At 30.4% G+C, this 27,087-nt stretch overlaps 1 protein-coding gene across 1 annotated transcript in view; it reads left to right on the forward strand.

The window, feature by feature from the left end:
- The window catches only part of LOC106688260 (division abnormally delayed protein), a 91,392-nt gene extending 68,019 nt beyond the window's left edge, over positions 1 to 23,373 (forward strand). The window contains exons 3-5 of the mRNA XM_067048344.1: positions 21,841 to 21,967; positions 22,559 to 22,715; positions 23,219 to 23,373. Coding sequence (XP_066904445.1) covers positions 21,841 to 21,967; positions 22,559 to 22,715; positions 23,219 to 23,373 — 439 coding nt within the window. The remainder of the gene's footprint in view (positions 1 to 21,840; positions 21,968 to 22,558; positions 22,716 to 23,218) is intronic.
- The last annotated feature ends 3,714 nt before the right edge of the window (positions 23,374 to 27,087 follow it).

Here is a 27,087-nt window from a genome sequence, read left to right on the forward strand (position 1 = left end):
ATAAGTTTTGAAACACTCGGTCCTAATATGATAAAAAACTGGGAATAGTTTTTTTTTTAATTTTAAGTTCGAACTCCACTTAGTAAAATCTTTCTTTATTTTATAGACGTATGAAAACAAAGTTAAGATTTATTTTAATATTAAAATACAGCATTTATTCTGGTGTAGCAATAACAATGAGAATTGAATACCTCGTAGCAAGCAGAACATTAATAAAATCCATCTATTCTATTAAAAAAAATTTTCCCGGAACCATATTGTAAACAGTATAAATTTATGTATGGATCCTTAGAAATTATTGTGTTCGACTGAGACCCGAAAGCTTACCATTGTCTAAGAATCACATTTAATTTTTTTTTTTTTTTTTTTATTTCAATGTTCCTTACTTTGTCACAAATAAAATCATACATAAAGACCTTAATGTTCCCTATCTAACCGATCTAGCCCGAACCAGATATCACTCCTTCCATTATAAACTCCCTAACGACTCAAACCCCCTAGTTTCTAACCTTGCATCCTCTTCCATTCCTGACAATCCTCCGAGGCGCTTGAAAAGAAGATGGCCACGAGACCTGCTGATGTAAAACGTCATTAGAGTGCTGCCAATGGGTAGTTTCTCTGCACGCCTGTAACACTGCAATTTAACCGAGATAATATTTACTAATTGTAGTATAATGTACAGTTGTAAATAGCAATAAATAAATATTTAAAAATAATTTTTTTTTTTTATTTACTAAAACAATGTTAGCTCTTCTGATTTGATAATTATAATTTTAAGCGGCTTGAATGCCTTTAAATTTCGGGTTTCTGATTAGCGAATTAAGTTGCGGAGGAGACGAAGTTGTAAGACAGTTGCTAACTACTGGCGCTCGCGTCCTACTCCTTATCAGTTTCTGTTAGACTAACTTAATCCAGTCGTTGAGTTAGTATAGCTAATTGTCCTTTAGAGTTTAGTGTGAATCTGAATTGGTAAACCATTGTTCATCCAACCTTGTGTATTTTCACTAAATATATGTGGTAGTCTCATTACTTGAAAACACACATAATTTATTATTTTGCTATCTATTTATTGATGGTAATTAAAGTCATAAACTGTATCTTAAAGTGGGTATTTTCATATTTATGTTTGTGGAATTATTTATTGGATTAGTAATTGTTACTCAGTGTAACTACGTGAAACATACTTGGTGAACAATCTTCCTGGTTTAAAAAAGATGTTTTTTTTTTGCATTGTTGCAAATTGCATAGCAATTTTCCAGACATAGTAAATTACAAAAATATAATCTTTTAAAAATTGTCAGATTCTTCCCTTTTAAATAACATTGGCGATATATAATTGGTTTGATACAATGAAAAGTATTTTAGAACTAAATTTCTCTTCATCATGTGAAATACCACATTATATAAATATAAATTTCACTTTAATCTACATTCTACTAAATTGAATTCCTACCTTTTGTAGTATTCTGTTAGGGCAATTATTTATTAATGAGAAAAACCTCTGTGAGAGATAGTCGCAGTATATAATTAAATTTAAAACATTTTTCGGTTAAAATGCAAAATAAAAATACAAAATCCATTTTCGGTGTATAAATTCTTTCATTTAGTATTCTGATTAATAATTCAGAATATTTATAAATATCATCTGGAATTTCCCAGTTTTGAATGCAATTGGGCGTAAAAGCTCTCTCAATAAAGACCATTAAAACTTTATAATTCGATGCATGAACTTGAATTTAATTTGCAAGTTGGAATTCCATGAATACAATGACTAAACTCTTGCAATGAACTTTCCTCAAACTGGCCGGATGAAATTCTTCATAAGGGGCACCTTGATTCTAAATTATAATCTGGGGAAAATTTCTTTCGTTTAATTTTTTTTTTTTTGATTGGTTTTTACTTAAAAAATAAAAATAATAATAAATTTACAACTTTAAATGAATTTTAGTCCTCTGCGAATTTTCTGAACCACAGTCTAATAGTAGTCTTATATATATTAGAGGAGAAATTAAAAAAAAAAATACATAGCTCCCATCTAATTATTGTCCGCAAAAAACTATTTAAGATTAATTGATATATTTTTAGACTTACATATTATTATAATCTAAATTAAAACTGCAATATACAATAATTAATATTTATATAACGTCAGTACTTGAAAATTACCATTAAAATTAATTTTATATTTCAGAGAGTTAATAGCGGGCCAATACTATCTGTATTTTGATTTTAATTAATTTTATGGATCTATTGTTTGCTACAATTCGTGTTTTCTACATCCAATGTGTTTTACTTTATAAATGTGAAATATTATGTTTTTTATGTATTACACGTATTAATAACAAAACATTAAATTGAAGATGCCTTCTATCGTAAGTTTTTTTAACGATTGGTCTTTTTTGTTTTTCAACATTAATTTAGGATTCATGAAGAGGTGTTGATAGGTGACCGTAGATTAATAAATGGTGTAGATGGTCCGGGTGGAGGGGGGGGGATTCACAAATAAACACGAATAAACAAAAAAAAAAATGTATTCTTGCCAACGTTTAGACCTCAATTTCAGGTCTTCGTTAGGGCTAAAAAACATTAAGAGATAACAACCAAGAAGTTACAATAAGAAAAAATATTAAAAGAAATAATAAACCAACAAATTTCATGAACTTACGTAGATTGGGAGTGGGACCGAGTGTTTAGGATGTCCTGAATGATGACCAAAAAACCATAGAAATGGTTTTAGTTTTCTTAAAAAGGAATAATCTTTTGAATAAGATCTAAACCCAAAAGTTTGTCATATGTATTAAAAAAATCTAAAGTAAGTAAATTTATTTAGCAATTATCTAAAGAATTTCAAATTTTGAAATAGAATTATAAAGTGAGAAACGTGGGCGTTGATGACCTCAGGGTTTTACTCCCAAAAGCCCCAAGCAACAACAACCAATAAATTTGGAAATATAGATTATTAATTGAAAATAAAATAATTGATTAATAACCATAGAAGTAGTTAGTAGTATATGGATAACAAGATGATGAAATATAATATTATATAGGTAACAAGCTATGAATAAGATAAATGTATAAGTCGTGTCTATGTGTAATATAATTACTGTCTAAAAAAAACAGAAAAACAATTTGAATCAACATAATGAACTGTATGAAAAAAAAAATGAAATATATGATACAATGGGTAAGATACTTCGGCACGAATAAATATTTTGTGTTTATTTGCTGACCGCACCCCCACCCCCGACCATCTTCTCCACACAAATTTCAGATATTGAGTTAATCACATGCAGAATGTACTTTATTTTATAAAATCCCACATCTATTGAACTAACCCCAGTAACTGCTTACTATAAACAGAGGGCAATTAGTAGTTAAAATAAAGGTGCTTTTGGGGCCCTGGTCCCAGGTTTATTGCCATGGAAGTTACTATTTAAAACTACTGTTTGTATAGCGGTGAGGATAGGGCATGTGAAGCAGATTCCTTATACAAACTATTTACACAACGGCGATCCTACTAACTGATTAACCCCGACTTCCGTGTTCCTCCTATTTCGGGATTCCCTCCCAGGACTTCCGTCCGATGGAATCCCTACAATGCCCCACCTTTCGGTAATGTTAAATCTCAGTGGCTTCACAACAGTGGTCAGTTAATTACTTGCGAAATATTTAAAGAAAGGTATACCTCAAAGTTGTCTTATGACCTGTTGGCTCTGAGGCCACGAGAAAATCTCTCCAATAATGAATCTACTCCGATCATCTTCCATGACTTTTAAGTAAAGAGACCTGCCTCTGAAGAGAAATCATTTAAATTTAGGGTACATATTTGATTTGAAATATTTTCTCATACCTTTCCCTGTTTTTGAGTTCTAGATAAAAAATATGTAACGTAGTTTTTTTATTCCTTTCAATTAAGTTATTTTGTTTAACGTTCCATTTTATTAATCTTAAAATGTTAGTTATTTTTTGAGTTTCAGTATCAAAAAAATTTAAAAGACACTGTCTGGCTTATATTATTTATTTATGATAACTTATAAGAATACATTTTTCATTCAGAAATAATTGAAATATAAAACACTTAAATCAAAATAAATTTGCATACAGTTCAGCAACAAAACTTACATACCAAAAAAAAATTTTTTTTTTAATATTTATTTATTGCTATTTACAACTGTACATTATAATACATTTAGTAAATCTGATCTAAGTTGAATTGGAGTGTTACAGGCGTGTAGAGAAACTACCCATTCGTAGTACTCTAATGACATTTGACATTAGCTGGTCTCGTGGCCATCTTATTTTCAGGCGCCTCGGAGGATTGTCAGGAATGGAAGAGGATGCAAGATTAGGGGGTTTCGGGGGTTAGAGAGTTTATAATGGAAGGAGGATCTGGTTCGGGCTAGATCGGTTACTTAGGGAACATTAAGGTCTTTATGTATGATTTTATTACCAAAAAAAAATAAAAATAAATTAAAATCTATCCAGTACATGGGTTAAAAAATAAATAATAAAGATTCATTTACTTTTTCGGACTTTGAATTTTGGAGATGTCAGAAATGTTTTACTAACTCAGAGGACCAAACTAATTTCAACCCTTTTACGGTCTCAATTTTACAATTAAAGAAAAAAATGATATAATCAGCATAACGAAAAAAAAAAAGTTTGAGGTTTTCTCACTCGGTATGTTTAGCAAAGCTTCTGATCATATCACAGGAATAGGGTTCAAACGGGCCCTCAAAATAAATTATGGAAAATCTCATAGAAGTAAAAATTATTGCGGTCACAAGTATAGGGTTTAATATTTTTCCATGGTTATATTATTCGGCACGCTGTCTGTAGGATTCTAATAAGTAAGGATAGTTAAATTTAGATTAAAAATAAAATTCCAATATCATGTAAAGGAAAATAAATAGCAAATCTATATAATAATTCAAAACCATGTAATAATAAGTTATGAACGAAAATTATTATACATAAATGCTTACGACATTAATTAAATAAATCCATAATTAGCTTTAAAAAGAGTTCAAAATAAAAAAATTCAATTTCAGTTTGATATTACTGGCACCACTCTCATACCATTCATGGTCCATTTTTTTTTTTTTTTTATGATCCTTTGTTCCCAGCTGAAGAAATTCTCAAATTTAAATATTTTTAAAGTCAATTTACATAAGTTTTATCTTCAATTATTACTTTCAATTTATTTATAGATGTATAAAATTATTTAAGAAAATGGTTAAATTCAGGAGCTTTCTATCAGAAGTAAATATTCAAAATTTTAGGAAATTATTATTAAAAATATACGGAAGTATCTCATATTTATGAATTTATTTTTTATTGCAAATGTTGATCTGTAACACCTATTTGATTGAAGAAAATTTAAATTTTGAAATATACTGATAAAATTGATTTTTCAGAAGTAGATATATTATCTTTTGATACAAAATTTCTGATTTATTGGTTAAAGTCTATATTTTATTGTAAGCTATACGCTTTTAAAATTAATTCACTGACTTTAGTTTGTTTACTTTCATCTATTAATCAGTATATAAAATCAAGAATAAACTATTTTTTGAACAACTTATGCTCATTTTGTTTGCAGATTATTTATTTCTCACGTTTAAATTAAATATAAATAGTATATATAATATTCTGAATATTCTGGAAAGCTGTAATGTGAAAAAAAAAGATGGTAGGTATATTTATTTTGGTAATAATAATTGATAATGTAAATAAATAAAAAATATCAAGGGATATTATTTCGTTGCCCCGTTTAAAATGTATCTGTATACTTATCATAAATTTTGATTTTGATGTACTTATACCTAGTTCACTTGCTGATAATTTTTCGACTATAACCTCCATTACTATATCCTTAATGGGTTTTATCATTTTCTGAAAAGTAGTTAATCATCATTTATTATGTATCTGTATCGATAGGAACGCTATGGAAGGGTGAAATGACGATAGGCAGTTTTCTAAAGTAGGTCCGGAACGGTGGAAGGGAAGGTTGTCCTTTAAAGAATTTCAGAAGGCAATAAATCAAGAAAAGGGACAGCTCGAAATAAAAACTTGAGCGATAAAGGAACTGAATGAAAAAGTGACAATGACAGAACGGTTTGGCGAAGAGGAACAGAGGTAGGAGGCAAAAATATCAATAAGGATGAGAATTATTAGAGGACATTAAAGTTCAACATTATCTCCTTTAGGGCATATTAATTTGTATTCAGTATATTCTGTCAAGTTAGAGCCTTTGTGTTGTCGGGACCAATGTATTAAACTATAAATAAAGGAAGGGAGAGTTCAATTCCTGCAATACGTTGGATTTTTTTTCTGAAGGAATATAAAGATGTTATTCTCAGGTTTCTGAGGATAACTCAGTTGCTTCAATTATTTGAATAAAATAAGGATTTGACCTCAAAACCTATTCGTTTTTGAGAAAAACTCCTAGAAATGGGTTTCTTAAGAAGCCTGGTATTTCTTTGGAAGTACGAGCCGGTTAGAAGAAGATATAAGTGGGTTTAGGTAACAAAATATTACTACATTGTTATTCTTCTGATAAATTGCAAAGAATAACTTGGAATTTAATTGAGAATGTTTTATTTTATAATTTTTTTCTTCTAGAAATTACCCTTTTATGATTTCTTTACGTTTCGTAGAGTTTGCACAACCAATAGACTGGTTGTCAGTCTATCGTTCTAAAAATAAAAAAAGAGTTATACTTTAATTTCAAATAAATTAGTTAAAATTAATTATAGGATAATTAGTAAAGAGTTGTATGAATAATCATCCTTTTTTTATATTTATTTCAAAACATTATCAGACACTACATTCAGATACCTAATTGAATAAATTAAATTGTTAATTCGATTCATTTGGAGTGCACAGGAGTGACGGCTCCAAAATGTTGTTAATATATAATGTAGTGATTAATTTTTATATAAAAATATTTAATGAAGGAAGATTATTTTCATAACATCTTACTAATTGACAATGAAAATCTTCCAGTCTTGTAAATTTAAACTATAAATTATGTAAATATTATTTACTCAGCTAATTTTACAATTTGATATCAATTTACATATTTGAAAATTTGAAATTCGGTCAAAAATTGAAATACTAATTTTCCTACCTCAACTATGTGATGGACTATGTCTACAAAGATAAAACAAATTTTCGTATAAAAATCTTGAATAGAAATTTAAACTGTCTCCATTTTTAAATTATCTCAAGTGTTTTTATTTTATTTTTCATAATTTTAAAAATAATTGACGAAACCTTATTTTAAATAATTACCTTACTTTAATTGATAACTAATTCTAGTAGGGGCATCCTTAAGTTAGGAATTTTTGGTTTTCACTAACACTATCTATAATTAAAGTGTTTCATTTAAATGCACAAATTACAAAAATATACCTGTCTATAGAAATTGCCAAACCTTTTTTTTTTCTGATGTTAAAATTTAATGTTACTATTTATTTTGAAATGTTACCTCATCATTAACATATTTTCTATTATGTACATCATTAATACTTTACTGCACTATGCCCTTATGTTATTGACTTAGGAATTTGCCATATCCCATTTTGATCTGTTATGAAATTACTCTGATTTTTTACTAATTATTAATTATTTTTTAAATCTGTTTTAATAATGATGCCTGCTAATATATTTTATATCAGGATTAATGGTCAATTAAAAAGTGGATGAAATTAAAATGTGTTATCTCTTCCAGAAAAATATTATACAAATGACTAATATATCCTGTTGGACTGTGTTAAGTGGAATTCTTAAACCTAGCTTCCGTAATATTTATGTTTTAATTTGCTTTAACACATGAGATAAAACTGAAGTTATAAATACACACATTCTTAGAACACCAGGCAGAATTTATGTTCATGCTAAGTATTACAAGGACCTTACAACCATTCATAACTACCTTGGGCTCTGTAATAACTCAGACACTGAAATAAACTGGACGAGTATACAAGAGGCCTTTGCCGCCACAACTCAAGAGTCCTGGAAGACATTGAGTAGGCCCGCTTGGGGAGGTTTATGAATGATGAGCCTGGATCCCTGGAGCTGGAGGGAACTACTCTTAGTCCTGGATAAGATTTACCGGAGCATCAGCCCTGTTTTTATGTTAGCTCTGTTTACCCATTTCGTTACTACCTCCTTGTTTACCTCTTCTTGGCCGTTAGTTCGGCTACACTGGGGCCTATTCTTTATTTGGTACCGAAGATTTACAATGTTTATGGAATTAAAAAAAAATTATAAATTAATCTAGTTATTTAAAAGTTCTTTTTATTTCTTGAAATTTCTAATTCTTTCTAAAACTTCTTTTATAATTCATATAAGTAAACTAATTATAAAATCAAACTTAAAAACAAAACAAAAAAACAGTACATTTATTCAGACATAAATTTTATAATTATTCAGAAAAATAGGGATTAGCACAAATTTCAATCAATTTATTTATGTTTTTATGATTTACTTCTTATGTTTGTCATTTTGTAATAGCCACTATAATAAGTGATTCTCAGGCTATAGACAATTTGTCAATTTCAACTAGCCATCAATATCAAAAGCTTTATTCATTTGGAAATTTAAAATTTCAAAAGTACAATAATGACAACCAATTTAAATTTAATATTTTTTCTTAAAATCCAGGAGCAAGGAAATAAAAGATACTAGAAATCTCTTTTAACTCGTAAATTTTAAACCGCCATATAAACAAAAATGTTTATATTTACAATATTCTTCATTTTACTTTACTGGACAGTGAAAATAATTATTGGTGTGTTATAAAAATTTGATTTCTTTGTAGGTAACAGTGGCGTCATATTACTACTTTTATTTCGTGGAGGTCCCTCGAAATAAAAACTCGAACTTCCCACTCCGGTTGGAATAATGTCCCCTTTTAGTTAAGAAATAGATTTTTTTAAATAGCGCCGAAATTAATATTATATGAACATACAAGACTCGGGATAGATACAAATGGTAGACATTATTTTCTATAATTTTTAGGTTAAAAACTTACAAAGATGAATTTAATCTATTTTTTATTTTTATTTTGTTGTATATTGTTGTACAACGTTCCAGGACAATTGTCCTATATTCATGCACCTTTACAATCCTAAAAATAATTTATTTCTATCAACAATTTTCATCCATGTCATATATGTGCAATTGCAATTCTTGTAATTATATTTACCCCATACTTGTCAAATTTTCAATTCTACTATCGAAATCATGTCATCTATATATCATGGTTGAAAATTGTTTCACACTGCTTTGTTTAATTCATTTTCCTTCACTATCTGTGCATTCATCTCTCTCTGTAGCACAAATTATTGCTCTGTATTTGATACTACCTCTTTGGACTATACCATGTCCGAAATGTTGTTCAACAATGAAGAAAAATGTAAAAAATATTATATTCAAATTTGGAAGTTTTTAAACCTCTAAAATTATAGAAATTAATATAATCAAACTTCCTAAAAAGAAAATCCAGAATACAATATTGTTGTATGAGGTGATATAAATTATTGTTTCAATTAATGTTAATTTAAAAATAAGTGTGCAATAATATTTATTATTCATTGTTGCATTATCGAAACTTTAGAAAGATGGACCCTAAAGACCGAGAAGTACTCCGAAACGTCGCTTTAAAAATAAATAAATTACTTTTCGCTGAAATTATTAAATTGGTATAAAATTTGACAACTTAATCATTATTAAATTTAATAATTATTTTATTAAATTGAGACTTTCCTATGAGACATAATCTCTTGAATTTAATTAAATATATGACAGATTCTCTCCTTCTCGTGATATTGATATTGTTGTAATCTTGTTGTAGAATTGTATAGAATTCTTCGCCACAGAGGTTTAATTCTGGCAAGTATCACGAAATCTGTTTATTAGCAAGAAAATAAGATCATGAAATAAATAAAGATCAAAAAATGTGTTACATTTTTTTTGTCCAGTCCTACTTCTCTACTTGTAAAGTTTTGAAGGATATCTGAAAATTTTCTCTTTTATAATAACATCTTTTACAAAGGAGTAATGAATGCCGTAGGTTTATGGCGAGGAATTTAATTTGACATAGATAGTTTCTATTGTGAAACACTTTGTTTCATTAAATTTGTAAATTGAATTGTGAGAACAGACCACTAAAAGCAGAGGAGTAAATAGAATTATGAAGAAAAGAGACTATTATTTGCTTTGTGGTCGCACTCGGAGGCTTTAGAATAAACTTCGTTCCAAATACTGAGCGGTTTTATTTCATTAACTTGTAAAGTAATCGCTATATATCTTTGTAAATGAACTTGTAGAATAATAAACAAAGGGATAAATGATATTTCTATTCTAAGTAAACATTATGAAGAGCATTTTATCACTTTTAAGTGTATATAATGGGAAAATGTGGAGTCCAAAAGCATATAAATGACGAAGGAAGAACTTATAATCTTTAAATCAGGTAATGGGCTAATTAGTAAAACTTTTTTATTTTAATTTACTTTATTTAAAACTTCTACGCGTTCGAACCGAAACTACTAATGATTCATATAATCACGGTATATTAATCGCCTGTTATACTTAGTAACTACACTGCTCATATACATGAACGCAACTATCCATATATATAAAAGAAAACATATGAACATACATATATACTCCCATATATACACCATAGACACGATCATCAATCTTATATCGACATAATCACTACGATAGCTTAAGTATATTTGATTTATTTCTCTGTTATGATACATTTAATCTCTTATCATCTTATTAAAAAAAATCATTCCAAAATACGTCACATTCCAGATTTTTTGACAAAGAGCTTTATTTAATTGGGTGGCAAGAGTAGATTTGACAACTGTAATATAACTGGCTTAAGTGTATCAGTTGGTGGAGAATATTTTCATAATTCATACTATTGTTTAGGATTAGAAGGAGAGGAGGAGGGGGGGGGTTAAAAATAAATTTCGTTGACAAAAATGTTGTAATTAATTCTTCTGGATTGACCAATTTTAATTAGATGACAAGATATAAAATCTTAAATTTATTGATGTTACCTTAGAAAAAAAAATAAAAAAATAATAAATTTCTGTTTGAGGATTAGACCCAGCCGATATTAAAGAACTTTCAATTTTATATTGATATAATGGTTTTAATCAAAATCGTTAAGAGCCAATTTTGAGAAAATGTGAAATATTAATTCTATAACGTGAGGCTTCCGGGCAGTCGATTTTATTGAAAACGTTATTTTCACTTCCTAGGCATATACCCGCCTTAAATATGTAATTTTCGCTTCTGAGCTGAACTGACAACATACTCACACTCACACACACAAACCATTTTACGAGACTTATTTGGACTCAGGAGACCTCAAAACGTCTATTTTCGTCTAAAACTCGAATTCAAATTGTTGCACGATCCCGAAATATTTACTTACTATATGTTTCATATACAGGTAAGTGCAAGTAATAAATACGATCTTTGGATTGACTTAAAATGTTGGTATTTATTACTCACGGCACTCATGCCATCATCGATGGCACCGCCTTCAGCGGACCCGGCAACTTATCTTATAATGCCACTTTGGCAAACCAAGATCCATATCTGCCTGCATATATACATCCATTTCTTATTTGTATATATTTAATTTGTTTATGTTTATTTTTTCTAGGAGGTCAGAAAAAAATAAAATAAAAAAAATAAATACCAACAAAAAATACAAGTCAAAAACTTCTTAAAATGTAGGCCACTACAGAAGAAGGAAACAGTGCAGGACCAGAATATATATTTATGCTAGAAACCTTAAATGAAATCCAGAAATAGGGGTTATGAAGAAAAAATAAATAAATAATTGTTTCAATAAATGTTAATTTAAAGATAAGTACATAACTTATTTCTTATATTTATGATTGTATTACAGAAAATATGGAGGCCTCCTAAAAAGTCAGTTTTTAAATAAAAGAAAATACTAGGTCATATTAATTAAAGGTTCTGGCAGAATGATTTTCACTGAATTATTTGGTTTTTTAAATTGGGACTTTATGATAAGAGATATGATGTGTGTAATAAAATTTTATTACAAATACGAAAGATTTTCTCTTTAATTTAATGCATCGATATATGAGCTGATAAGCGATTTGTTTGGAGTTGCTGAGTGAAGTTACATCATAAATGATAAAGCCGTTAAGGCGGGGCGGGACCTATTGTTCCCTCAAAGTTGGGGTTAGATCCGCATTAGGAGTTAATTAGTTTTAAAGATGATTAGGCCTCAAGTAGGCAAATTGAACAATTCGGGGATTTCCTCCTCGGAAGCTCCTTAAAATTCTAAAAGGTAAAAGTGAAAGGCCGGAGATTTTACGAGGAATCCTTGGGGTCTCTGACTCGAGTGAGACAAACTTTCCAACAAAGTTATAATGACCGAACCCATTGAAAGGATGCTACAGTAGCGCAAGGGTAAACTCTTAGTCCCTTCTTAACGCTTTATTAAAGAATTTCCGAAATTCCCTTCTAAGCTCCTGTCAGCTTTTTTAAACTCTACCTTCAGTTTATTGATTTTTTTTTCCTTTTTATTCCATAATGAAAAATCCTTCGTTAAGGATCTTAATAAATTTATCAAGCCGTCGGGGGCCTGGTTTGGTGATTATTTTTAAACAAGTATATTACATAAATTAATTGGGGAAAACCGGGATCGAGATTTTTTTTCGGAATTCAGGTTTCCATTCTAATTTAATATTTTTCTGTATTTATTCATTAGTATCTTGAAATACTAACAACCAATATTCATTTTTATTATATGTATGTTTTGGAGGGTGGGGGAATAATTTAAAGTAATTCACAACAGTGCTTACTCATTACTCTCCCCTCAGTCTGGTCTGGTGTACCTCAGGATAGTATTCTTGGTCTTATCTTTTATACAGTTTTTACAGCTGACATCTAAACACCGCCTTCCCTATTCATGTCGTTGACATATGTCTATTATCAGTGAATAATGGCCCATTGTATCCCAAACCCTCCAATCCAACTTCCAAAAATATATATATTTTAAATTTATGTATTGATATTAACAACTGTATTAAAAATATACAACAAGTAAATGTAATGTGAGTTATATTACAATGGCATGATACAAACATGTGGTGAATCTGCGCATTGATAGAACTCCATTGATATTTCTAGAGAAGATCTTGAGGCCATCTTCTTTTCAGACGGTTTAACTTTTACATCCAGAAACAAATAATGTACTCAGAAGCCTATGGCTGCTGTTTGTTTAAAACCAGAGCTATAAGAGGGACAGATGTGCAATAAAAACGTTCTAAAAATATGATGTGAATACTAAAATGAAATTTACTTACACTCTGTACATTTTACGAAGTTTGGAAGATAAACAATGATGGCCCGAATTGGGGACTGCTTATCTATGACACCACTGAAGTATTAATTAACTTATCTAAATATGTTAATGGTGATAAATTTGCAAATTTCGAAAAGTGTGAAACTTTGTAAGTATTAGAGTAATTGAAAAATATTTTTTAGGTAAAAAAACTCTTACTTTTTTCTTCTGCGCAACGTTGCGAACATCCCTAGTCCATCTAGAAATTACTATATTAGTAGAAGTTAGATTTTATCAACCTTCTCATTCCCTTTTAAATTAACCTTATTCACAATATACTACCAGTCTCTAAAAATTGGTAATTTATTTAAAATCGAAGTGGAGGTAGCGAAAACCATGACGGTTTTGCGTACATAGCAATTCACCACTTCTTATGTATTACGATGATCCTAAACAGTCACTGACGTCGTGCCAAATTGTATGGTAGGGTTTCTCTCTCTTATATTTACTCCTATGCGTCCATTTGTTTCAAGAGATACATTCTACTCCACCCGCAGAGCAGCTAACAAAATGTTTGAGATTCCATACAGTTCTATTTCGGCGAGATTCAGTGGAGCAACAAGACAGTTGATATCGACCTCCTGCATAGATTAAATTCCCAGGACGTTCCCTTTACGTTCTTGGACAGTAATTGTCTTCGAATATTTCTACTTGTGGCTGACCAGTCCACCTCTATTGAAATAGCTTACTGCGAGCAGCCGAGGCTTAGAGGCATTCGGAACCTGAGATATTTCGAAATAATTTTCTCCGACCCTAATTAAACTAAGACGTAAGACTAGGATTTGACTTTCATGTTATATTTTTCATCGTTGTTTATTCATAAATCTTTAAAAAAAAAAGTACGCTACAACGAAGGAGACTCCGGAATGTGAAAAATATATTTTTTTCTTCAAAAGAAAAAGTCGTAAAATTTTTCTCCTTTGGCTGCAGAATTGTATTAGTAGAACAGATCGAGGTAAAAAGGATTTCAGTTTTATAATTCATCTACTTTATTGTACAAGACTCTTTTCATGAATCAGATGAGAATGATTCAAAAACTTTGGCCTATGTCCCCCAAGTTTTGTGTGGATTAGTGACCTGTTCAAGTTAACACTATTATTGTGGTTTGTGGAATCTAAAGTGAGTAGCGAAAATTATGAGCAAATAATTTTTATTGTTCTTTCATTATGATAATTCGTATTTTAATGCTCCTTGAGGTGGTAATATCAAATATGAATTTTACATTTTAAAGAATATAACAGCTTAAAAAATGATAGGGAAGCCATCATGCAATCGTGGAATGTCTTAACCATTCAAATCGGTTGCATCTATTTATCATTTTTATCTCCTTTTGTTAGTCATAAAACTCTGTAATATTGTGTATTTATATCTTGTTTAAAATCCTACGTAAAATCCTTGATGCTCCTTATTACGTCACAAATAAACTCATTCATAAAGACCTTAACATCCCATTCGTTGCAGATTTGACCCAAAACAGATATGCGTCTTTTTATTCCAAACTCCTTAACCATCCTAACCCATTAATTCTTAATCTTTCATCCTTAACAATCCCTGATAATCCTCCGAGGCGTCAGAAAAGAAGATGGCCGCGGGACCTTCTAGTTTAAATTAATGTTTGAAGTACCACCAATGGGTGGTTCCTTCCCAAGATTTTCAAGTGTATATGAAACATACTACATATTTACCTGTTGTATTATTTTGTACAGTTGTAAATTACAATAAATAAATAATTAAAAAAAAAATATCTTGTTTATTATAACTATCAATAAGAACTGGTTATTGTCTTTAAATAAAGAAAATTGAAGCTACTTTAGTGGAAGTTTTTTTGAAATTTTTGAAAATTTGGCATTCAAGCCCTGTAAGACTATTTTAATGTGGTTAAGACCTATAAATTTAAAAATGTTAAAAGTCGATCCTATAAAGTGGTACTTCCAGTTGGTCGATTTTTTCGAAAAAGTTGCTGTAACATTCGAGGCATATACCCGTCTTATGTAATTTCATTTTATACGACTTTTCGTTTTTGAGCTTGCCTGTTGAAAAACAGACCATTATGCGAAACTTGATTATTTGGTCACAGGTGACCTAAAAACGTGTATTTCCATTAAACTGAATTTTGAATGAAATTTGAAATTTTTCATGATCGTTAAATTTTTTTTACTATATATTCGATATATACGTAAGAGAAAATAAAAATATCTCTATATTTTATATGCAGTATATTTATGTATAACATTTTTGTTTGTAAATTTAATAAAATAGTTACGGTGTAGTATTAACAGTGTTTTTGCGCTTATTAAGCTGTTGTTTTTTTGCGCCTTCAATTGTTGCAATAACTATACCATGCTATTTCTTTTTCTCTTAGTAGCTCAGGCTTATAACGGTATATAGAATAGTGAACAAGGACTTCATAGTACTCTTTACAGTATCGGGGCAGTGGGAAAGCAGGGCAGTGGGGGAAGACCACAGTTGATTGGTGGGGTAGAGATTTACTGCTGGTCTTAGCGGTGTAGATTAAATAGATGCTCTAATCCACGGCCTTAACAATTACAATCTATCCCTCAACACCAGGGTGGATGGGCTGGCAGCACCCCAATCTGCGGTTGCGGTCTCCTCTGTTGCCTTCGTTATCCGTTTGTTTCCGGCAAATTCGCTATTTATAAAACAAGAATATACATTGTTATAATTATTATGAGAATTTACTAAATAAAATGAAGTATACCAACTTACTAAAAAACGGTATTACGAGTTAGTCTCCCTGAAAGTTTAAATTCTACAACTATTTACAACTTAACTACGACTTATTAACTATTAAAAACAGCTGTACGAATACAGTATATCAGTGTCGAATTAGAGATGTTTTTGCACATTGAGAAGGAATACACGACTGAATAGTTATTGCTGTTTTCATAACCTATAATCTATTAATGTAGGTCATAGTTTATGAAGCTATTTACAGATCAATGAGGACCTGAAATCCCAAAATAAAGACTATCTTATTTTTTATTTTTTCTCTCTAACAGTTTTGTTAATGGATTATCATGAAGGTGGTAGAATTTCTTCCAAAATTAGTTAAATTATTCACGATTTAAATTGAAAAATGAAGTGGCATCAAATCATGGCGATGGTTTACTATTAATATCTTCGGTAGTTGATAAATGTCCAAAATTTTCCATAAAAATATCTTCCTCAGCGACCTAACTTTGTTTTCGATTTTCGAGATGGTATCAATGTTATTCACAATGTAGAGAGCTCCTGTGGTATATGCCGAAGGTATCCAAAAAAAATAAGCCTAGAACAGGGGTCGGAGAGGAAGGTAGGAACTGATTCGAGGTGTGGTAAGCTGCCAGGTAAACAGCGGCTTTATATTGGCAAGCTCTTCTGCATCCCAATAGCACCTCATCTCCCTGTTCCATCTCCTTCCTTCCTCAGCTCTGTTGCTATGTCTTGCCCAATAACGGGGGGGAAATCTATCTATCTCTGTACATACATACAAGGATAAAAAATGACTCGCACGGGTTCCAGTAAAAGACTGACGGAGCTTTATTGATTCCCAGTTTCTCTATATCTATTCATTTGATCAGCTGATATGGCCCTCTGTCAGCTGACATCGCAGTAACAGCTGTTTTTGGCCATAACTTATAGAGGCGTTGGTAATAGGTAATCAAAGTAAAGTAACATCACTTGGGTGACCACTAATGACTGAAAGTCACATTTGTCCCCTCCATGTTTGTTGGGCCTGTCATCTTACTGTATGCAACTCACACGGACTAGATGTAAGAGATGTAACCCTATTCCGTGTATTTTAATCGGGAATAGCGTTGTGTTCCAGAATGTTTGGTCCACAACCTGACCCGAGGAAAAAGGATCGTTTGTTGGCGAGGGAGATGACTGGTGCGGCGCCGGTTTGTATCCGGCCTGGGTGGTTGACTTTTATATCGTAGTGATCCAACAGAATTAAAACTTGACCCTTCCGCCATGGTTAGAATGGGTTTGTTACCTTCAGATAACCCGCCCGTATGTCAGAAATGACCAGGCAGGGAATTATAAATAAAATCAGATCCAGGATAAGAAATATAAGACCTATTGTTCCTGCCTCAGCCTCGTGGATGTGGAAAGATTGTTACCTGTCCTTGAATCCAAGTTGAAGTCGTTGAAATCGACACTAGACTAGACTCTGTACCAGGGAAACCACGGTTCGTATTGACGTTAGGTTCGGTTTCTACATCCCCTCCTAGGCTATGTGTGATCGCATGAGCCCTATGTCCTGTAAGTAGACCACATCCCGCGGCCAGAGATTTATTATCTATGGTCCCAATATAAAAAAAAACTGGGATATCCAATGGAATAGGATAATTTTGGTTTACGGATTCTTATTAAAAATCATATATTAAGACTGATTCGTATCAGGCATATTTCATTGTTTCGACGAGTTCTGAAAGTGTAAATTGCCAAAAACCGCAGTCTTGTTTTACAGTTTATGACGTCTTGCGTACGAACGTTGTGGGAATATAATCGTTTATGCCTTTATTATGTGGTCGTCCATTGAAGAATGTGCATACTTGTGCTTGTGTAATCGTGTGTAGCTACTTAGAGGAAGCGACAGTGTAGATGTAGAAGAAGTAACTAAGCGTGAAGTATGAGCGCTGACTTAGGCCTCCTATAACGATCCTGGTCATTAGTGGTAACATATATGTCTCCTCTGCCTTCAGCCTTTGTCTTCTTTGCTCCTCCTACCTCGGAGATATTCTTAGTCCCTAAGTCTACCATTAATTATCCTTCATTATTATAGTACAATTATTTAAATTAAAGGTAATATTAATTAATTTAAAAAACGTTTATACCAATCTTACCATATATATTGCTTCAAAAAAAGTATATGATTGAAGTAATCCAAGACGTGGTTGATGCTAAATACGGGATATGTCATTAGTTTCATTATAATTTTACGTGGGAGCTACTTTTTCCCAACAGTTTTCCTCCATCCTATAAGATACCAACGTCTGTAGTCATGTTCATGATTGGGTATGATACCTGCCATCGTCAACCCGACTCTGATGGCATTTTGTAGGATGGTGCGGATTAGTCTAGGTGCTCCCATACCTATTGTATCAAATTCCATCCACAACTTGAGCTAATCCATGCAAACCTCAGTTCATCATAAGACCTAGGCCTGCCTATATGATTTTAATTTTTCTGACAGTTTACTCCCTCCATTATATTTCTTCCTCGGAGATAAAAAATCTAAATCTGTTTTATTACCAATGTCTCATTCTATTATATTTTCAACAATGTCTTGATTAATTTTTCTATCCATAAAACTAGATTATACGGTAGATACCACAATAAGCATGTTTGTAATACTTTTATTTTAAAATTAAAAATAATTTTTTTTTTTTACATTAGATAAACTTCAAGCTCTAAAAAAGTATAGGAACTCAGGGAGCTTTCTTAGTTATGGTCCGTTAAAATTGAGAACTTAAATTTAAAGTTCATACATAATAAAGAATAAAGAACTAACGAATATTCAATTGTCAGTTATTGAAAAATGAATAGCTTTCATTTAGCTTTTAGTTATTTCCTTCGGATCTCTTAATAGTAGCAACAGAATACCTTCAAGTAGGCATAATTAATCTAATTATTGGGATGAAACGGCTTTTTGGGATACCACCTTGTATAGCAAATCAAAAATGCATTTGTTGATCAAAATAAAAATATTGAACATCATTTTTAGGCGATTGTAATGCCCAAAAGAGTACACATATATACAATTTGGGGGTTAAATATTAAATTTCAGATTTTTCTCCATTTTTTGTTACACTGTCTGTAGGAGGTAGGATTTAGTATAGGCTGAAACTTATAGATTTGAGTTTTATTGAGTTTCGGAAGGGTATAACTTACCTTACTGAGACCTAAGAGAAAGTGAAGCCAAAAAGGGGAGAGTTGACCCCGCCCTCGTACTCAGTTTTATGTTGAGGTTTATAGTTAGCTGAGCTGAAACAGAAGACAGGTTGTGATTGGATCCTACTCCTCTGCCACACCTCCATAATAACACAAAAAATGGCAATCTTTCCCGGCCGGACCCGCTCCATTAAGACCCCCAGGGAGCGAGTCCTTTATCACTTTTGAAATATTGCCTTAAAACTGGAAAATGAAACTTTAAAATAGTTAAATCGAGCTGTATTTTAAAAATCGCCTGAAATGTGAAAACGGCATAAAATAATAAGACCTTTTTGGTTTCACTTTTCCAGAAAGTTTTCTCCCATTATTATTCCCCTCCCTACAAAAGTTTAATATATTGGAATTGAAATTCGCTAAGCCTTTTTATTATCATTGTCTATTTATATAAAAAAAATTAGTGGGTGGAAATTGTAACACTAGTTGTATTGTATAAAATGGCACTGTATTAGCAGTTACAAAAGTGTATACGATATACAGATACAGTATCCTGACTTTGTATAATACAAGGCCCTGACAGGAGAACACTCGTTAAAATAAACCGAAATGAGACACCGAGCGGTGTTTGCATATCGTTACCGACACCCTCCCTGTAATGGCTTCTTCTTTCTTCAGGTGCCCTGGGTCCTCCCGCCTCCATCAATCACCCGATTCACCCCCCCCCCTCTCCTCCACCTCCTCCCTTTAGAATTAGTCGAATTCTCTTTCATTAATTTTCCCTTCTGCGTTAATTTTATATACTCTTTATTCCAGCATATAAAGTAAAAAAAAAAATTGATTGCAAATAACTCGCCCATGATTGAAACATAAATTTTAAATCATTATTCTTCTAGATGGTAAAAAATGAACAATGAGTTATACTTTTTATTTTTTTAATTTAGACGAAGTATCAGCGTAAAGATCTCAGTTGAATTCGGTTACTCGTTCGTAGACATATAAATCCAAAAATACTTGCTGTATCTTTGCTAATATTGGTCCGATTTTGATTTATTTTATGTTTATTTGCCGAAGGTATAAGCTGATACCTGATGTAGTGAAAAACGTTTTGTCGTCTTTGATATGTAGTAGGCATTCGCCAGGAGGTAAACAGCTTTGGAGGGGGTAAATTGGCAGAATAACATATACCAAAAAGGCAGGCCTCATGTACATTTGAGGGGAGTGGAAGAACAGCTATGGAAGACTATGAGCCAATCACTGTCTGCCTTCTGTTTCAATTTAGATTACAATGACGGACATTCTTATTAAACTCTCGTGGGCGTGGCCTTTTTGGCATCACTTTTGCTTTGAAGAAGAATAGGATTTTGCCATGCCCTGGTTACTGCAGGTCAGGTTTGCTTGTATGAGAGATCCAAAAATACAGGTGATGACTCATGCACTTAGTTAAAGAACTTTATGAAGAAGAATTTAAGCTAGTTCTATATCAAAACCATCATATGAATTTTGGCTCTACACTGTTAAGATAGTAAAACACATTTTTTGCGAGCCCTATTTGGTGCAATTTCAACAAAATAAAAATAATTTCTAATAAATCGGTGTACCCTTTCCAGACATAATTGTGGTATAGACACACAGACAAACCAGTGATAGAAAACAAATTTTTAGATTCAGGGGTTCTGAAATGATATCAATATTATGACTCGATTACCATACTTTCCTTACATAGTTGCGGTAGGATAATAACAAAAAAATAACTTTTTTTTTCTAATTTAATGATATAAAATAAGCAAATATTTGGACTTGCTCCTGATGAGAATTTTAGATATTATCAACAGACAGTGCAGGACTTGGGGCATCTAATGTATGACTGTAGACTGTGTGAACTAGACAAAGCTATGCCAATAAGGAAAACGACCATAGATGGTCTGTCTTGGCCTGTACCTCAGCACATTTCGTATAAAAAGTACAAAGAAGAACGTACATCTTTAGCTTAAAAAGTCTCATTATTTGTGGCCCAATGACTCCCCATTTTAATTATTTTCTATTGTAATTTCTGTTTACTTTATTTTCATTTTTGGTTTATTTTCATTTTATTTCCATACTTTATTAATTTTTTTCATTCCTTTTTATTTATTTATTTTTTTCATTTCTTTTTATATATTTACTATTTATTTCCTTTATTTTTTATACAATTTATGTATGTTTAAATATAAAAATGTATATAAATCAATTGTGCTTTTTCCAAGACCATATGCTCTTGAGAGCATGGAACATGTATGTAAAATCAATAAACTGCACTCTCACAGAATTACTGAGGGAGGGAACAAGGGGGAAAAAAGAGAGAAAAAAAGCAGTTTATTGCCAATTACATAGCTAACTTTCTTAGACAGACGGAAACATGCAATTTTTATCAGATATGTAGGTGTGATTCTTAGTTGTCGTCATATGGACAGATAATACCGTAATTTTATTATAGTAATTCAGATCTTATTACCTTCAATTCATAATTTATTAAATTTTGAATGTTGCAGGTATACAAAAGCTTTAGTGAAGCCAGGAATTGATGCTCAAAAATACAATCCAGAGCTGAAATGGACAGAGACTACTCCCGATCCTAACATTAGGCATTTAAGTGATAAGCTGAGATATATGAGACAGGTGATTTTTCAAATATTATTTATATTGTATTTTATTAAAATTTTGAGAAAATTTACACAAATAAAAAAATCTTTTTGTCCTTCCTTATTTCTTATTTTCTGTTACCTGCCAGTCATAGTTCATTGATATGATTGATTGTGATTATGATATTAATTTTTACTTCACAATATCCTGGAGCATTATAAGTTCATGTGTTTAATTGAAATCTTGAAATTATATTGTTATTTTAAACTAGGCCTTTGTTGGAAAATAAATGTAACGTACCTAATTAAGCAGTAGAACAGATTTATCTTCCTACCTTGGTGGTCCCAAGAGACTGAGTGTGCCCAAAAGACTTCCCTTCATGAGTTAATTCACAGCTGTTTAAATGAAATTAAATTACTGTTGCATTCACATTGAGGCCACTACCCCAGAGTTGATAGAACAGGGCTCTGCCTAAGTACACTACTTTATGGTTTCAAAATGGTACTTGGATTTGAAAAGTTTTGAATCTGCGCTTATGCCAAAAAATTATAGTTTTTATTTATATTCATTCCCTATTAACATTCAACATTTGTGCGCTTATTATTATTTAATATTGTGTCATTTCAGGTTGTTTTGGGACGTTATAAAAGTGACAGGTGGGATCTGGTACCTGATTCCTTAACGGTGCAGCAAAGTGGATCCGGTGGAAGTGGAGATGGTATCGATGATGATGATGATGATGTAGCAGTAGATGGGGAAGGTTCTGGTTCAGGAGATGGCAGAGGTGTGTTATTAAATTATTCCTTCTTTAATTTATCATCTACATTTTATGAAATTTACTTCTGCTAAACTATCAACAGTATAATTACAATCCCACTTTAAGAAATATTTTGTGTGAAAAAAATAATTTATTATTATTATTCATTTTCGTGTGTTTACATTGCTTTCACTGCTACAACCGCCTTACAAAGTAATGTTTTCCTACAAATTGGCTGCTATCTTTTGGAAAATTCATGCTATCATGTTACAATCGTTGAGAAATCAATCACAGTAGAAAAATTTCAGTGTTTAAGGGGGAAAATATGGTTTTATTCAAAAAATCTTAAAAAATTCAAAGGAAAATGAGGTTTGTTGCACTGAACTAATCTCTCTCTCCTAATTACTAACATTTCCCCTGGAAACATTTTCTTATTTTACTTATACATAGAGATGGTGTTAATAAATATTATTTTTATGTTATCTATGGTATGATAATTGTTATTTATTTGTTTAAAAATTTTTTTTTAGATTACGATCTGAGAAAGACCGAAATTTCACCAACTACTCAGGTCAATGGAAATAAGATAGGCAAAACTGATAAGCCTAAAGGATCAGCGTTCGGTCTTTCGTATTCCCTTCCAACACTTGTATTGTTAACGTTATCTACACGATTGTTAATTTAAAGTTGATCTGTATCTTCTTACAAAGCATAAGCATATTTTCTTTCATAAACTTATTTCGTTTTATTTATAAATGGATAATTCCTGTTGTATAGTAGGCTTTTGAATTTTGTTTTAACTTTCTCAGCTGTTTTATTTCAATATTCTGTAAACAATATTTTCATGTTCTATTGATCAGTAAATGGGCACAAAAGCCTAAAGCAAGGCTCTATATTGTTTTTCAATTTTTTTTTTTCCACTGTGAAGGAGATTATGCTTCTGCTTATTTATTGTTTTGTTTTTTCAATTATTAAATATGTTCAAGACATATTTAATTGTGTTTTGAGTTTCCTCAAAATCATGGTTTTGAAAGATTTAGCAAAAATTTTCGTTATGTGTATATGATTGTAAAAACAAAAAAAAACAAAACAACATATATATATGAGAAATGTATATATGAAATTCTTATAGATTATTTTGTTAGAGATTAATGTATTTTTTAATGCACCAAGTGCCGTTCATTTGTTTCTGATCATCGCCCACGCTTAGAAAGCATTTTCCTGTGGGTTAAACCGTGTACACGATATATAAAGTGACATGATTATGATTGTTATTTATTTGTAATAATATATTTATTTTTCAATACAATTTTATTTTTGAACCCGCTTGAAAAATTATTTTTTTTAAAAGGAAAGTTGCACGTTTTAATGGTGCCATATGTAAATACAGTTATTATCACAACATCAATGAATGAAATATTTTCGCCAGTAATATCGTGTTACACTATCCTAAAATTTTATAGACTATGTATTTTTATAAAAATTAATAGCGTTATATTTTAACTTATTTTTTAAAATATTTTATTCTCGAAGGATTCATCTTTTGACATGATGAGGGTTCTGTGATTTACAGCTTGGAATGAACTGTGACAAAAGCAGTCTTCCCTGCTTTTATAATCCCTTCAATTCAATGTATATACTATATCTATTGTTTATAAAATTAATTTTTTCAATATAATTAAACGTAAATTTTTCTAATCCTAGTTATGTGTAAATGGAATTTAAATCAGTTTTATTCAAAAATAATTTGTATATAACGCGTAGGTTGAAATGTGAATACAAAAATATAAAATAAAATTAATTAAAAAAAAAGTTTTGTATTTTTTTTTTTTTAAGGAAAATGTACAGATAAATTTCTTCTTCTATTTTTTTTTTTAATATTCCTTATATATTATTGTAGCGTTTTATTTTAATTTTTTTGTTTTTTTTCTTTTATCATTAATTATGTAATTAGAAATTATGAAATAAAATATTAGTTTAGTTACCTATGCCACAGTGTAAAAAAAAAATATTAAAAATGTGAAAGATTCGTGTGAAAGTGGAAATTGGTACCAACTGATTCGGTTTTGGTAAATTTATCACCTGTGATATTGTATAATAGCTTGGAAATTGATAAATGTTTATTATTGGACTTTGCCAGCGTGCCATCTTGTTTTTATGGCTGTTTATCTTGTTTAGAAATTGATGTTAAATTGGTGTTTAGGTATCGGTGGCGATAAAGGTAATTATTAATTGTTTCTATTAACAAATTGTAAATAAATGTATCACCACTTAATAACTGTTATGCTGAAAAAAAAAATGTTGAAGAAACATTATATGAAATTGAGGATGCTATAAACAGAAACCGAAATTTTTATGCAGTAAAAATAAATTAAAAATAAAAAGAATTATCTAAATATATATATATATCCATTTTTTGTTATTTTCTCTTGGACTGTTTTCTAAAAAATTGTAATTAAAAATAACTCATATGACTGAAAAGAAATTTTGACTAAACGACTGACATTGAATCCTCATACAAGACTAAAAAGACAAGAAACTGCTCGTAGATTCCGACTATTGCAACATTTACTAGACAAACGGTCTAAATTGCCAATCCATTACAAAAGACTGATCTACATGACTATTATAAGGCCTATCTGGACATACGGAGTTGAGCTTTGGGGCTCCACTAAACCATCAAATTCCTCCAGAATCCAATCCTTACAGTCCAAAATCCTTCGTAAAATCCTTAATGCTCCTTACTTTGCCACAAATCAAGTCATCCATAAGGACCTCAATATTCCATTAAATGTTTATTATTGGACTTTGCCAGCGTGCCATCTTGTTTTTATGGCTGTTTATCTTGTTTAGAAATTGATGTTAAATTGGTGTTTAGGTATCGGTGGCGATAAAGGTAATTATTAATTGTTTCTATTAACAAATTGTAAATAAATGTATCACCACTTAATAACTGTTATGCTGAAAAAAAAAATGTTGAAGAAACATTATATGAAATTGAGGATGCTATAAACAGAAACCGAAATTTTTATGCAGTAAAAATAAATTAAAAATAAAAAGAATTATATACATATATATATATATCCATTTTTTGTTATTTTCTCTTGGACTGTTTTCTAAAAAATTGTAATTAAAAATAACTCATATGACTGAAAATAAATTTTGTGTCAAAATTTCTTCCAAAATTTAAAATAAAAAGAGATTTAATTGCACAAATGAGAAAAGAAATTTGAAGAACAGCATAAAAATAAAAAAAAAAACTGTGTAAAAATCCAGGTTCTGATTATAAATTGTTTTTTGATGTTTGTTATTCCCTAGTGTTATATACATAATTTAAAAATAAATCTTTAATGTAATATTTTAACTTGACCGATGAATAATTTTACACATGAGATTGAATATATAGATAATATTAATCGTGATAATAAATTTTGTTAAGTTTATTAGGGGCTCTGTATTCCTAGTACTTTTAATATTTAATTGTACATTTTCCGATATAAGGTCAAAGTTTGTTGGGATCATCAGTTTGTTCATATGGTAACAATACTAATTTTATGTTATTTGTCTTAGGTTGTAACAGGTGGCCTAATGTGGATTGAAATTCATTTAAATTTTATAAGTTGTTTGGATCCCAGCCTTTGAACATATATCTGTGGATTCTTATTATAGCAATATTTTCTTTTCATTTCTTATAATGTTTCGATTCCACAATAGTGAAAATAATGTGTAAAATTAAAAAAATATAGATTAAAAAAAATACAAAAAAAAAAAAAAATTGTAGCATCGTATTTGTACTGAATCTTATTTGACGTAAGTCGACTAGTCTTTAGACGTAATTAGAGTGGAATTTATTTGTTGTAGAAAATCTTCAATTAGTGATCATGGCTTAGAATTCATTTTTCACAGCTAAATATTTGTATGAATAAAATCCATAATTTATAATATTTGTTCATTCATTTCTATATGCTTATATAAAAAACATTTTCAGACTGTAAAATAATATTTTGCAATAATGTGCTTATTAATGTAACACTAAATTATAATTTTAAGTTCACATACTGTGTTAATAATAGATACTATAATAAGTAATAAACTGTTTCCTATCATGTGTTATTTTTCTTTGAAACTTTCCTTTATCTTTTATCTTATCTTTATCTTTTTTAATTATGAAATAGTCCTCAAGCTTAACAATACCACTTGCTATTCTTTTATTATTATACATATATACATCTGTTGTTCTAATTTGATGAAATTATTACATGAACTATTTAAAAATTGCTATTAAAACGACTAAACGACTGACATTGAATCCTCATACAAGACTAAAAAGACAAGAAACTGCTCGTAGATTCCGACTATTGCAACATTTACTAGACAAACGGTCTAAATTGCCAATCCA

Source organism: Halyomorpha halys, unplaced genomic scaffold, assembly GCF_000696795.3.
Source record: "Halyomorpha halys isolate HHAL.00 unplaced genomic scaffold, Hhal_1.1 Scaffold1092.1, whole genome shotgun sequence".
NCBI lineage: Eukaryota > Metazoa > Arthropoda > Insecta > Hemiptera > Pentatomidae > Halyomorpha > Halyomorpha halys.